This window comes from Antrostomus carolinensis, unplaced genomic scaffold (genome assembly GCF_000700745.2).
Source record: "Antrostomus carolinensis isolate BGI_N321 unplaced genomic scaffold, ASM70074v2 scaffold17837, whole genome shotgun sequence".
Classification (NCBI taxonomy): domain Eukaryota; kingdom Metazoa; phylum Chordata; class Aves; order Caprimulgiformes; family Caprimulgidae; genus Antrostomus; species Antrostomus carolinensis.
Genome location: NW_010328239.1, coordinates 19777 through 33981, shown reverse-complemented (window position 1 = coordinate 33981; position 14205 = coordinate 19777). Strand labels below are relative to the sequence as shown.

Below are 14205 nucleotides of genomic sequence, written 5' to 3'. Positions count from 1 at the left end.
AATGCAACTTGTGGCCATTTGGCCCCAGTGAGATAAAAAACTTACACCACAGACAGGACCTGCACCTTATCTCCAACCCCTTTGCCTAGTCTTCATCATCCTGACAGCCCTAGCTATTGCTCACACTTTCAGCTCTTAATGATGGCTTGAACAGATAGTCTTCTTCTGCTCCAGAAAAAAGAGGGTGCTTTCTCTTGCCACACTGCTCAGTACAAAGGCAAGTCTACCCTCCTGTCTGCTCCACAGAGAAGTGCTGATTGTAGACACACACCTGGGAGGTGTCTATTGCCAGTTCCCAAACCTGCCAGAAGACACTGGGCTGGACTTGTGGTGCATGGGGGCACATCCAGCAGGTCAAGGGTGTCTGTCTCACTGTGCACTTAGCACTTAGTCATGCTGCTTCTAGCCATCAGGCAGCTGGGTTATCTGCACGTTCTAGAAACATTTCCGGATGAAAAAAAGAGATACATCCAGTAAAATCTGCTTTTTGTTTGTCAGGAGGTTTACCTTTCCATTCATTTCTATTTCCCATGCCTGAAGGGTTTCAGCTGAACATGCACATCTCCAGCTGTACGAAGCTCTCAGGCACTGGGCAGGGAAGCAAAAATCCTGGGGAGGGTTAGATCTGGTCTCCTGCAAGGAGACTGAGGGATCTGCATTAGAAGTGGGTAATAGCTGCAGCTGGGGAGGACATGGCTGGCCAGGTGCAGGTGGAGGGAACTGCATGGAGCTTTGAATTCCACCTCATTCCCTGGAGCTGAGCAGCCGTCCAGCAACACATACACTGGGACTGCATATAGTCTAATCCTTCAGCTCAGAGCAGGAGGCTGAGAGACTAACAAGAGGCGTGCACGAGAGCTTACACTTGTGCTCTGCATTATGCAGAATTCAATCCCTGCTGCAGCCCACAGCCCTCAGGCTCTTACCTTCATGGTTGTAGAGGTGGTTGAACCAGAACTCCAAGGACCGGATACTGCAGGAAGGGAAAACAAGAAGGGAAAGAAAGAAAAATGGAAAATCTATTAATCCTCTTCATCCTACAAGAGGAAGAGTGGCTGGAAAAGGGTAGTGACACAGCACAAACCTGTGAACCTCAAGACCTAGTGAAAGGACAGTGGCTCACTCCCATCAGCACACACTGACCACAGCCATCCATGTCATGGAGCCATCCAGCTTGTTTTACATGAGGCACTGGGCAACCATAACCCCTAAAAACCGTGTTTCCACAGATTTCTTCACCACTTAGCTCCTATGTTTTTGACACAGTTTAGCTTTACTGAGAAGGGCTCAGGTGGAAGAGGCAAATCATCTGCAAACATGAGACCATTGCTGCAGGCTTGGCCAAAAGTATGCTGGCAACCTGTGCCAGCAGAGAAGAGCTGGGCTACTCTCTGTGGGGAGAGCAGGGCAGAGCTTGCTCCTGCTTGTAGGGGTCTCCAGCAGTTGGAGATCTTGGGGACTCTAGCCAGTGGCAAAGCTCTTGCTGAACACTAGAGAGGAGCAGGGAAATACCATCCTAGCACCACTCATCCCTTCACTGCTGACACCTTTTGTTTAACACTGACTGTACTGTGCACATTCCTTATCCAAACTGGAAGGGTCAGCCTTGAGTCCTGGACCAGGGTAATTTCTGCTTCAGAACCTCTTGCACTGGGATGCACTGCAGTTTCAGGAAGAAGTGATTTAAGGAGGTATTTTCAGAGGAGTAATTTATGCATGTTATGCCTATCCCTGTATGAACCCTGTAATCCCCACCTCATATTTGGGAGCTAAAACAAGCTGACAATGTTCTTCAGTGGGCTACAGCCACCCCTTCTCAGTCCTGGCCTGGTAGGGGTAGGTTTTGATTATTCTGGAGTTCCCTGAGGTTCACAGCTTCTGCCTTCCCTCATCTACAGTTGAGGAGCAGCTTCCCAGGTTTCTTAATTTTGTTCCTTGGCAACTGTGCTGGCTTGCAGTCAAGGACCAGCATCTGCTGCCAGCCCTGGACATTGACATGTAGCCAGCCCAGGGAGCCTGCTTACTTGAGGAGGCCAAAGATGAATGCGTTGAACCTCATGGTGTGGTTGGTGAGCTCCGTGTACTGGCTGATCTTGCTATAGAGGCTGTGCAGCAACTTAGTAGAGGGGCCTGTGGAGAGAAGTGAAATGTTGAGATTAGTTGTGGTCAGCAAAGACAAAACGGCACCACAGGAAGAAGCATCAAAGCAAAGACAGACACTAGCTGGGTGCCGAAGCCTGTATGAGCTTTGTCTCTCCACCAATCATCAAGATGAGTTCACTCCATCCCAACAGTTAGATTCCACAGGGGAGATGGGTTGTGGTCTGCACCAGACTGCCACTCCAAAACTCTGGGAGATGTTCAATACCACAAGGTCCTGCCTCCCACACTTCAGGGACAATCACAGTCCTTGGCTGAAAATCAGCAGGTAACCAGAATATTGTGGTGAGTGGTTATAATTTGGGGTGACTGCAATCAAGAGATAACCCCAGAGCTGGAGATCTGCCACAAACAAGTTAGAAGACTTTCCATCCCCGAATGTAAACTCTTCATGATGCAGAAATCAGTGTGGCCCAGCCATGTGTAACCTCAGAAGGGAGTTATCTTGGACAGTAGCCACTGTCACAGTTCAGGGTGCAGACTGGTACTAGGTGTAGGTGGTGTGGGCATGCTTGAGCCAAGTGAGCTGTGTGTGCAAATTTTCTTACAGACCAGGCTAGAGCACAACTCTGCCTTATACAGTAGCTGTGCAAGGGCTAAAGATGAAGGTTTAGAAACATCCTGGAAACTTTAAGGGGGAAAAAGGGCATTCTTTTTTGGGGGTTCTTTTTTCATTGCTAGGGGCTGTTATAGGAGCATTTGAAAATTTCAGGGGAAATGACAATCAATATTTGGTCAGAATACAGCAGTGGCTCTCCCACCTTGCAAGAGAACCTGCACCCTGTTCTGTGCAGGGAGTAAAGTATTATTCTGCATCCTCATCCTTATGCCAACCTTCCCCAGTACCTCCCAGCCATAACACAGGAGTACTGCAGAGCAATGGGCATTGCTGCACACCCTCCATACCTAGCTGGGTAGATGCCTCCACCACGCTCCAGGGGATGTTTCTCCTCTGGCCAATGATCATGTCCAGGACATAAGCCTTGAGCCCGTCACTCAGGATGTCCCGGACAGCAGGGCAAAGGTATTTCAGGATGAGATGCCCCACGTTGGGGCTCACAGAGCTGTTCCCAAGTTTGGCCTAAGGGACAACAGGCAACGTGTTGGTGAATGTTCTACAAGGTACAGACCCGTGCAAACAGTCCAGTCCCACTTGTCTACTACAGATACCCAGCAGGGAATATCCAGGCTACGATGATGCTCAGCAGCTCCTTGAACAGGCAGGCTCTTCTTCTTGACCCCTGCTGCCTTGTACACCAGTTCTGGATTGTTCCCTGTAAGGTCTGCCCCAGGCTGGGATGAGGCAACAGCTTGAGAGGAGAAAATCCCAGTTTGGGAATATTATATTCCAATTAGAAGGAATGCTTGATTTTGCCTACAGGCATAACAAGGCTGTCCTGATGGAGGAAGAGAAGAGTAGGAGATTTTTCTGCTGCTGTAGATTTTCTTGTTGCTATTTTTGAAGCAGGAAGCAACAAGCCACATAGGAACTACCAGCACTGAGGGGTTAAGGAACACTTAACTCAGCTGTAATTCTTAGGGATTACTATAAATAAACAGGGTGAGGGCAAAATGGGTGGACAGAGCTCAGGTTTAGGTGAGGAAGCAATGTAACAGCCCATCATCAGCAGAGCAGGGACATATTCTGCTGCGTACAGTCTTTGAGCAGCCAAGGGGTCAGTCCATTAGGGTCAGCCTCAGGCCTTGCACATCACGTTGGTGGTCCCAACCACACCAGGCAGCTATGTTCAGGGCACAGATTTTACCAGCTGAGCTGGAATTACACTGGCCAGTTGGCACAGGTCCACACAGGCTCTGAACTGAGACTGAACTTCTGGGTCAGGAATAATCCCACCAGATCCATTGAGCGTGGGAGCATCAGGGACGGGTGCTGCCTTTTGACAGGTGAATGCTCAGCCCTTGGCACGCTGATGCAAAACAAAACCCCAGGTCAAAGCCACGGTGTTGTCTGGTAAGTAAAGTAATGGAGGAATGTTGTAAGTATTCCCCAAAACAACACTGCAAGAATAGAAAATTCACAGTGAAGCCATAAAAAGTTGTGGGAATCCAAACAGCTCTTGTCAAGCTGCACAGAAATCTCTGCATCAGTAACAATTGTAATTAGGACCAAATTGCCCTGGACTCTGAGATAAGATTGAATGGGCTTGGAATCTGTCCCAGACAGGTTTCTCCTCGGGGATGGTACTGCAGGGCAGTTGTAATGTCCAAATAGTGTCACATTGCTGCCCCAGAGTCCCGGCCACTGAAGCAGAGCATTCAGCTTTGAGAGGAGGCACCACAAACGTGCTGGCTGTCACAGGACTGCAAACACTGGCTGGTACAGACAGAAGGGAGCTTGCTCTGCTTCTTGGTTATTCCAGAAATGGGAGATTAGGGGACCACATGCCAAAGACAGGCAGCTCATGGACAACCTAGACGCACACTGAAGCTAGCGGGTTCATGGTAAGGGCTATAGGGGATGCCCACCTGCCCCAGGTGGGCAATGACTAATCCATTTTTTTATAATTATGGAGCCCTGTGACACATGGAGGGACTAGGAACACCACACTATCATGGAACAGGTGCAAGAGGCAGACACAACTTCCTACTATATGAGAAAATCAGACCAGAAGTCCAGCTGATGTGGTATTCTCTCTCATGAGTTAGTACATGAGAAAGAATAAAACCAAAGCAAATGTATATAATGCTTCCCCTTAACACTTTCCCAGCCTACAACTACTTTCGACTCAGAGACTACCTAAGCTGGACATTATTCCTACATGTTTAGTAGACCTCAGTTAATTTCTATTCCTTGTATTTTTCTGATCTTCCCTTAAATTCACATAATCATTTAGCACCTTCAGCATGATGCAACAGGAACTGTCACAGGTTTACTATCTGCTACATGATGTACCATCACCTTTGTTTGTTTTGTTCTTGGCACTACTACCTTCCCTGGATACCCTGCAGTGTTTGAACAGGAAGAGAATGGAGGTGCAATCTTCCCCTACCCTCTCCATGTCACTCATGATGTTGAGAAGGCATACTGAAAGAAAGACTCACCTTCACCCCCGGATCTCTGCTGGTTCCAAAGTGAGCCACAATCAGGTCAACAGCAGTGTTGATTGCCTTCACCAGACCTAGAGGGAAAGACTGAGTCAGAGAGCTTCTCTGAGGGGCTTCTAGGACAGACCCTGACCAAACACTCCATGAAGAAATCAGGCAGGGACATTTCAAGCCCCTGTCAGCTCGTGTGCTCTTTCTACCAAAAACATGCAGAACCCCTCCTAACTCCTCACCAAATCTATCCCTGTTGTTTCCAACATGTATCTATCAGCCCAACACTGGGACAAACTTTAGAAGTGGCTGAAGTGTAAGACACCCTGTCAATATTCCCAGGAGAGAGGGACCATCACTTCCACACACCATCCCTTGAGGGAGCAGAGTTGGGGTCTGAGGCAATGAGTCTTTTGCTGCTTTGATCCTACAGGATGGCACAGGGCAGAAGACATACATTTGGCAAGCTGCGTCATGACTTTCAGTAACAAGACAGTGGTGGGTAATCTGACATCTGCATCAGAAGAGCAGAAGTGGAATAGAGGGGAAAGCTGCCATCTGGTAATCATGAAACATAGCTGGCAAAGGTAGGGGAACCTTTCTGCACATCCTTTGCCTCTGAACTGGTACTGAGTCAGCTGTCAACAACCCAGCCCCCAACCTTGCCTCTAGCATGGGTCTCATCACAGCCACTTCTTGTCCTGCTTTGGAATCCTTTCTCCCACCCTTTTATGTAAACACTTGACCACATAGGACCCAACTGACCTTTTAGCTGAATTACAAAACCTCAGGCTAGCACATCTGCAACATCACACAGATTCACAGGTCTACCCTTGTGTACTGAAATGGGTGGCAGCATGTCCTGCCTTAGGGTCCTACTGTGCCTGCCCGCTCTCTCTGACCTTTCTTGTGTAAGATCCTTTCTAATCATACTCCCTGGGACAAGCAGCTCAAACATACTCTGTGGCATGTTGCATGGTGCAGAAACCACAAGAACCTGCCATGGAAACAGCCATCTGTCCAGGGACACGTATTTATGATGCTACCATAGAGAAGGGCAGGGAAATAAAACATTATGCCTACAGAGATGACATGAGGCAGAGAGAACCACTGTTTGCTTTATGCTGTGCTACGCCACACTCTCATCCATGAGAGACACATGGACTCACCCTTCTTCTGCAACAAGTCGATGGAGACAGACTCTGTGTTGCCATCTGGGGATAGGCAGAACTCAGCAGGAGGTTTCTCTGCTAGTGAGAAGTAGTCAGGGAAGAAGTCAGTGTAGGTAAGCTGGAGTTGCCTCATAGACTGTCCTGCATGGCCAAGAAAGGAGGGAGAAGGATCAGTCCCAAGCTCTTGTATCAAAACCTCTCCCACACTGTTTGCTTCTCCCAGGTGCAACCTGCACCAGCAGCAGTCTTCACCCAAGCTGTCCAAGACTGGGACAGCAAAGCTACAGGCACGTTAACTCTCCCAGCAATGGTTTATAACATGAGCCTGTACAGTCCAGCCCCACAGCGCACCCAACATCTACCTCCAGCTTGGCTTGGGGCCTGTGGTCACTGGAAAATGCTGTGGGAGGTTCACCCTCATGGTGAAAGTTGGGAGGTTCACTCTCATTCCCCTCAAAGGAAACCTTGCTGCCCCAGACTCTCGGGGCTGCTGTGTGGATGGCCCCAGCAAGTGGGGTCTGGAGTAGAGCACAATGAGAATCCCTCCTTGTCACACACCCGAATGCACAGGCAACAAACTACACATTTTCTGCCCATCCCCTGGGAAGGCCTCTGCTTTCAAGGGGTGACTTCTGCAGGAGCTCTTTCATGGGCTTGATTTCCATATGGTTGATTCCACACCTCTGTACTAGGCATCTTCCCGTGAAAGAGGGATGGAGAAACAGTTTGGGTTGGCAGAGTGAAGTGTAGAGCTTTGGGGAATTCCCTCCATGAGCTGGGGCTGGCCTGAAGAACGCTCTCCCTCCCACCAGTAGACCACACTGCTCTTCCTGAACAACTCCCAAAGGTTCAGCTAAAAGCAGCCTGCTCCTCTCAGCTCTTCCAGCACAGGTTTTGGAAGACAGCTCGTGAAGAAGGGAGGCTCCACACTGACTGTACCCATCAGTGAGGCAATTTTCAACTTCCTCTTGTACCCCATGGGCCCACTGTGAGCAGATGCATCCTCCCTCCTGCTTGGAGCAGACAGAGCAGTGATGAAGCCAGGTTGAATTTGAGTCCTAAGGTCACCTCCCAAGACCCCCCAGCAGAAAGGTGGTGCGCACCGTTCAGCTTGCAGTGGAAATGGTTGGTGTTGAGGGTGCCAGGGAGCTCAAAGATGGCATTCACCCGGTTCAGCCGAGGCTCTTGCTGCCTCCTGTCTAGGCTGCCTGCTAAACCGGGCAGCCCCGAAACGTGGTCCAGACCCAGGGGGTTCCTCCGCCTGTACTCCCGCCACTTCAGCGCTTGGGGGGAGAGGTGGTTCGCTAGGATGCCGCAGGCAGTGAGCACCAGACGGGAGGACACAAGCAGACAGGAGGACGTGGAGGGAAAATGGGGAGAGAGGGGATGAGAAAGAGGAAAGACAGAGAAAGAGAGACAGCACATTAGTTAAAAGTCCAGCAGCTTTTTGAGATGTTAGCACACAAACATAAAGGGAGGTGGAAGCCACAACCTGACACGGCAGGTCAAGGAGCTTGGGTGGCCTCGTGGCTGTGGGCATAGAGGGAGCAGGTTTAGGGTGGAAGCACCTGGCACGGGGTGCTGTAAGATCAGCAGCCCGCGCTGTCCTCTCCAGAGACACATTGTAGGAGTAGGGACAGGAGGCACATGCTGTTAGCGTAGGACTTTGTTATACAGGCAAAGTGATGGTAGGGCTGTTGGGCACTGCAGCACCCAGATGAAATTTTCCCCTGGGCTGTGGCTACAAGAGAGGGTGGTACTACAGTGAGCAGCCATAGCCATAGGGAGCTGGAGATAGAAAAATAAAATCATAGAATTGTTTTGGTTGGAAAAGACCTTTAAGATTATCGAGTTCAACCAAACATCTAACACTGCCAAGTCCACCATTAAACCATGTCCCTAAGCACAACATCTACATGTCTTTTAAATACCTCCAGGGATGGTGACTCAACCACTTCCCTGGGCAGCCTGTTCCAATGCTTGACAACCCTTTCAGTGAAGACCAGTATGTCCTAGCAGATGAGTACCTACCATTGAGGGGTCGTATTCCCATGCTGCTCAGGGGACCAGAGCTGCTGGTCTCACTGACACTTCTCCAGTGGGGATCTGCATGGCCTCCCACTCTGCTCATGGCCATACCACCCACCGAGAGGGGTGGGAGGGACCCACTGTGGAGTCGGTACTCAGAGAGCGGTGGGTTTGTCTCCAGTGGTGCCTCCTTCTTGGGAACCAGCTTGGGGTTCTCCTTTTGCCGCAGGGCATCAGCTTTGGTGGCTTGAGAGGGCTGCATGGCACTGACAGCAGGGGAAGACCTCATGGGAAGCAGGTTGGCAGAGATGGGGCAGGACCTGCTCCTGGGGGGCTGGCTCTCTCCAGCTCTCTCTGTGGTGGGCGAGGAAGAGGAGTCCACGCTTTGAAAGAAAGGCACGTTGCATCGCACAGGAGAGTAACTGCCCAGGGGGGATGGCCTGGTTGTCTCAGGAGCAGGCTTCTTAACGCCATCATTGCGGAAGGCAGCTCCATCTGCTGAGCGCTGGGTCAGGAGCGTGCTGTGGGCTTGGCTCCCCACTCCTACCGACTGCTCTGCTGAGGTGGCCGAGGCTGATGACTGCAAATTGGTGGAGATTTGCTGCTGGCTGGTAGGTCTGTTGTTGGACAAGTTGTAGAGTTGTGACAGGCTGGAGGCAAAATGGCTGTGCAGGGCACGAGCCTTGGGTGGCTTGTTGAAATGGTGCTGGAAAACAAAGGGCTGGATGGGCAGAGTTGTGGGACGCTGGTCCTTGCTGTAGCGTACCACAGGCTTGCTGTCTGTGCCACCACCTTTGGGGAGAGAAAAGGGGACAAAGTGTGAGGATAGGCAAGAGGGATAATCATCATCAGCCCAGAAGATTGCACGCAAAAAGGAATATGGTCTTCGTTGCAGGAGGAAGAGGATGAGCTAGAGGCCAGTGACACAAGCAGAGTAGTTCAAGTCTGAACTGGTTATATACATCATGAGCTGTCAGGGTAAAGACATGTGGGCCCAAATGCAGAGTTTCCAGCTATTGACAGCTGTCTGGAAGTGTAGGGCACTCTCCTGGGGCTTCTCTCTCCTGGTAGGGTCACCAGCTTCACATCTCTTCCCCATCCCTTGCACCCAGGACAGCACAAGTCATCACCCCAAGTGCCTGCCCTCAACCTGTCTCCATCCAGCCAGTACCACAGAGACACGGCCCAGTGCACTGTGGTACAGCAAGACTTCTTATCCCCAAGGACCATGCTCTCTTACATGTGCTGAGAACTCACCCAGCCAAGCACAAGTATTACAAGCAATATCACAACAGCTCAGCATCCCACGTTGCATTCAGGGCTGCTGGAAAGGCTGATTGCTTCCTCTTCTACCTCCCTGCTCTTCCTCCTGGAACCATTCCACCCCTGAGAAAACAGCTCTCTTCATCCCACTGCCTGTACTAGATCCAAGCAGGACGTTCCAAACCAAATCAGGACCACAGCAGAATTAGAAGAGCTTCCAGAATTAGGTCTGGTCCAGCAAATGACCAACAGTGATGTCCCAGAGAAGTGTGCTGGAGTGATGTCCTATGTGTGCCTGCAGCCCATAGTGGGGTCACACCATCCCAAGGGACACAGCTGAAGTGTGACAGGCTGTGCACACAGCACATAATACACACAACGCTGGGTGCACAGACTGAAATCCCTGATCACCAGCCACACCACATCCCAGCACAGCGTGGCAACTTGTGCATTGCTGCTTCTGCCCCCAACTCCTCCAGCCCACAGCAAATCCTGGGACACAACACCTGTCCCAAGCAGAGCCCCAGTGTAATCTGCTGCCTGTGAGTTGTGACAGACCTCTCTCCCTGTAGCCAGCCTTCAGCAGGGCTTGCCTTCCCTCTCGTCCCTTCTCAGACTTCATCGCAGTCTATAACTTCCTCACAAGGGGAAGAGGAGGGGCAGGTGCTGATCTCTTCTCTCTGGTGACCAATGACAGGACCAGGGGAATGGCAGGAAGATGTGCCAGGGAAGGGTTAGGTTGGACATTAGGAAAAGGTTCTTCACCCAGGGGGTGGTGGAGCCCTAGAACAGGCTCCCCAAGGAGGTGCTCATGGCATGAAGCCTGACAAGATTCAAAAAGCATTTGGACAACCTGTGCCCTCAGACACATGGTCTGAATCTTGGGACTGTCCTATGCTAGGGCAAGAGTTGGACTCAATGATCCTTGTGGGTCCCTTCCAACTCACAACATTCTATGATTCTATGCTGCCTCCTCTCTAAAGCACAGACATGGCTTGGCAGGCAGCTGAACCATCCTTTGTTGCTCAGCACTCCTCTCCTTCTACTTACCTAGAGCTTTGCTGCAGCTAAAGAATTTTTGTCATGTGGAATTATTATGGGAGGTGACTTAGAAATCTCTCTATACCTACATCTGAAGTGAAGGTACAGCGTGAAGGAAACTTTCAGGGTGGAGTGCAGTTGGTATGTGAGAAATCCATTCCATGGTAGCTCCCTAGGTACAGCCTGGAACTTCAGGGTCACTGACTCTAAGAGGAACAGCACAGGGGGTGGAGTGGAGTGGAGACACCAGGACCAGGCTCTGTGCATAGCAGAGGGGAACTTGATGGTATTGTGGAACTGATAAGCCACACGGTTGCTACCCTGAGCCAGCAGTTTCTCATAATTTTGCTAAAACTGTGTCTTTAGTGGAACTTTGCTCATTTTAATGTCACATCATCTGAATCTGGGGATAGTCCTATGCAATTGAGTGGGACTTGATGATCCTTGTAGGTCCCTTCCAACTCAAAACATTCTATGATTTTATGTTACTATGATTCTATATTTCTACGATTCTATGACCCCCTAGGCTTGCATGATGCTCTCAGGTGGTGCAAGGCACCACCAGATCGAGCTCTGTCTCGATCTCCTGCTGCAGACAGGAGCTTTGTGCACAGCGCTCATGCCTGCCTTGCTGTTACAGTGCAGAGGAAGGGACTGCAGCAAGGGGTGTAGGAACTGCTGGGATATATTGCCCTGAAAGCTCCTATCTACCCCCTCCTACCTGAGCAGCTCTTGCTCCTTCCAAGCTCTCCCTCTGCAAACCTGCTCTCATGCTGCCTTCTCCCAGCAGAGACCTGCCTTCCCTGACATCTCACACCCAGCACATGCTCAAGACTCCATAAACAAACAGGACAATACCTAAAAAACTCTTGTTCCAAAGGCTGAAATCTCTCCTAAGCCTACCATGTCAATGAATGACATGTTCTTCCTATCTCCTGACGGAAATCTTCAGGACATTCAATGGAGGCAGTCTGGTCCTTGGCATGTTAGGGGGTATCTACCACAGCAGTCTGGTCACAGTCCCATTTTAGACAGGCTCTTACCTGTGAAGCAGGTACAAGAGCTGTCTAGGGCAGAGACAGAAGTCTCTTGCCACGCTGGAGAAATGGCCATACCTCTGATGGGGCTGTTGCACAGCTTCCTCACCAGGACATGTAATGGTAATATCAAGGTTGAAAGCAATTAATGTATTACAAGCTTTCCTGCTTTCCTGGGACGATTACCCTTCATAGAAACCTGTTCTGCAAACCAATGCACTATGGCGGACATGGCCAGGATGTTGCAGCAGAGACATGCAGCTCCTCTAACCTCTGTGAGACTTATGTTGTAAGTCCTGGCAGAGACTTTGTGATCTCCTTGACCCTGCATTGAGAGGAGACTGCTGACTATGCCTCTTCCCTCCCCATCTCTGGCCCATGTGGCTCCAAAGAAGAAAGGCTAAAACCACCTCAATGGTTCCTTTCCCTTCATCTGCTGTGAACATGGCTCTGCTGAGCATCTTCACATCTCTGACTTAGGAGTTAAAGGCAGGCGACTCTCATGGACTAGGGCAGTACAAGGCCCTGGAAGGGACACAATCCCACAGGCTGCACAGACCCTAAGTGCTAATGCCATGTCCTCCCTTACACAATAGGAGAGGTTTGCAGAAAACCACAAGAGGCTTTAGAAATACAAGGACAAGACACTTGCACTGATCTGGGTCTGAAATAAGCACAGCAGAGCTTTGTCCCAGGGAGTGGCAGACCAGGAAACAAACTGTACAGGCTCTGGTCTCCCATCACCATGAAGGTTCCTCTGCTGCTCCCCTCATGTCCAAAGAGTCCCTTTCTTTTTACTTCTCCATTCTGCCTAGTTTGGCTCCTTACCGTCTGCTCGTGCTCTAACATCTCTGTGTCCGTGGCCACTGGCAGAGCCACCTGAGAAGCTGGCATCTGCCTCCGTCAGCAGGGAGAGAGAGGCTTGCTCACCTGCCCCATGCCCACTGGGGACCTTCTCACTGTCTTTGGTGGAACACAAAGCACGGCTGTCCCCAAAAGCATGATTCAAACAGAAGCCCTCACAGCTCTGGTTCAGGCCACGGATGAAGGGCATGGGTGGAAGACTCTGGCTCCGGCGAGCTCTTTCTTCAAGGAAGGTTGGGCAATCCCGCTGTGTCTCAGGGATAGGGGAGAACTCCAAGGAGGAATCACCGCTGGACCGGAGGGGTGGGGAGGTGCCGTTCTTTTTCCGGCCTTTAGCCAGTTCAGCAAAAGATGTCACTCGCTTTGGGGGGGAAGTCTGGATGGGTATTGCTGGACTTTCACTCAGCTTGACTGGACAGCTCACCATGCGCTCCAAGGAGCCCAGCCTGCTGCTAGGGCTCCTGTCCAGGTTCTGATCATAGCTCCTGGAGCGCTGCCGGCTTGTGTTGAGGTTAGGTGGTGACACATTCACATAGACCTGACCCTCAATCATGTTCTGGGTGGGTTCTCCCTTTGCCTCCTCTTCACCACACTCCACATTGCTTTCTTCCTGTCTCAGGTCAGGCCTTCTAAACAGATAATATTCAGTGGGCTGGGCTGGGCTACCTTTGGTATGGTCTTCCGAGCAGCTAGTTATGGAAGATCCTGCCGGGCTGGGAGATGACTGGGAAGACAAGTCACACGTGACTAACTTGTAATAATTCTGAGTAGCCACAACGAGCCGTGCTTGGCTCTGGAAGCAGGCAGTGAGGTCTGAGCTCTCAGAAGTGCAAGGCTCACAGTGAAGGTGGTAGGAGTTGCAGTTAGCATCGAGGACAGGTGAGGAGGAGTGTTGACACCCACACAACTTCCCTGAACTCTCTGGGTGATGCGACTCACAAGACATCTTGGATTCTGTGGGTGATGAATGCAAATCCAGATAAAAAGCTCCTGTGTCTGAGTGGCTGCAGAAGGAAGAGTCACAGGACAGGTTGGCTGAATTCAGGTTTGATCGAGAATGGCCATTTGTTTTGTTGTAGAGAGCACTGAAGTTCACCAGCACCCCATCGGAGCTGTTGCAGGAAGAGTCACTGATGTAACCCATCTGTTGGTCAATCACTTCAGACTGACTTGATGAACTGTAGCAGTGACAGTGCTGGAGTTCTGAGCTGGAACAGCTGCACGTCCTGTGCAGCACATCCTGATTCCTCAGCGGTTCACCCGTGTTCTGGTTCCACTCCTGGTCACCACCATCGAAGGAGAAGCTGGAGGAGCTGCCACGATGGCAGCTGCATTCATCCAGCTCCATGCGTTCTGAAGCCTGGTGGCACCTGTTCGCATTGTTCCTCTTCTGGATGTCATCACTGCTGATTTTGTCCTCTTGCCCGTCTACCACACCAGACCGGCTGGCCATGTTCCAGGATTTCACAATCTGGTTGGAGTCGTGGAGGTGGAAAGGGGACAAGGTCAGCTCGTGCAGATGAAAGGGAGGTTTACCAGCCACAAGTGAGTTGTGAAGGTGGAAAGACTTTTGGCCCAAGTCA

The 14205-nt window shown here is 50.7% G+C and overlaps 1 protein-coding gene across 1 annotated transcript in view; it reads right to left on the bottom strand.

Annotated features, from left to right (window-relative positions):
- The window catches only part of RUSC2 (RUN and SH3 domain containing 2), a 17944-nt gene that overhangs the window by 3407 nt on the left and 332 nt on the right, over nucleotides 1-14205 (bottom strand). The window contains 8 exon segments of the mRNA XM_010172188.1: nucleotides 927-973; nucleotides 2025-2130; nucleotides 3067-3241; nucleotides 5224-5300; nucleotides 6387-6530; nucleotides 7493-7693; nucleotides 8421-9209; nucleotides 12587-14205. The exon segment at nucleotides 12587-14205 is cut by the window's right edge and continues 332 nt beyond it. Of these exon segments, the coding sequence (XP_010170490.1) occupies nucleotides 927-973; nucleotides 2025-2130; nucleotides 3067-3241; nucleotides 5224-5300; nucleotides 6387-6530; nucleotides 7493-7693; nucleotides 8421-9209; nucleotides 12587-14205 (3158 nt within the window).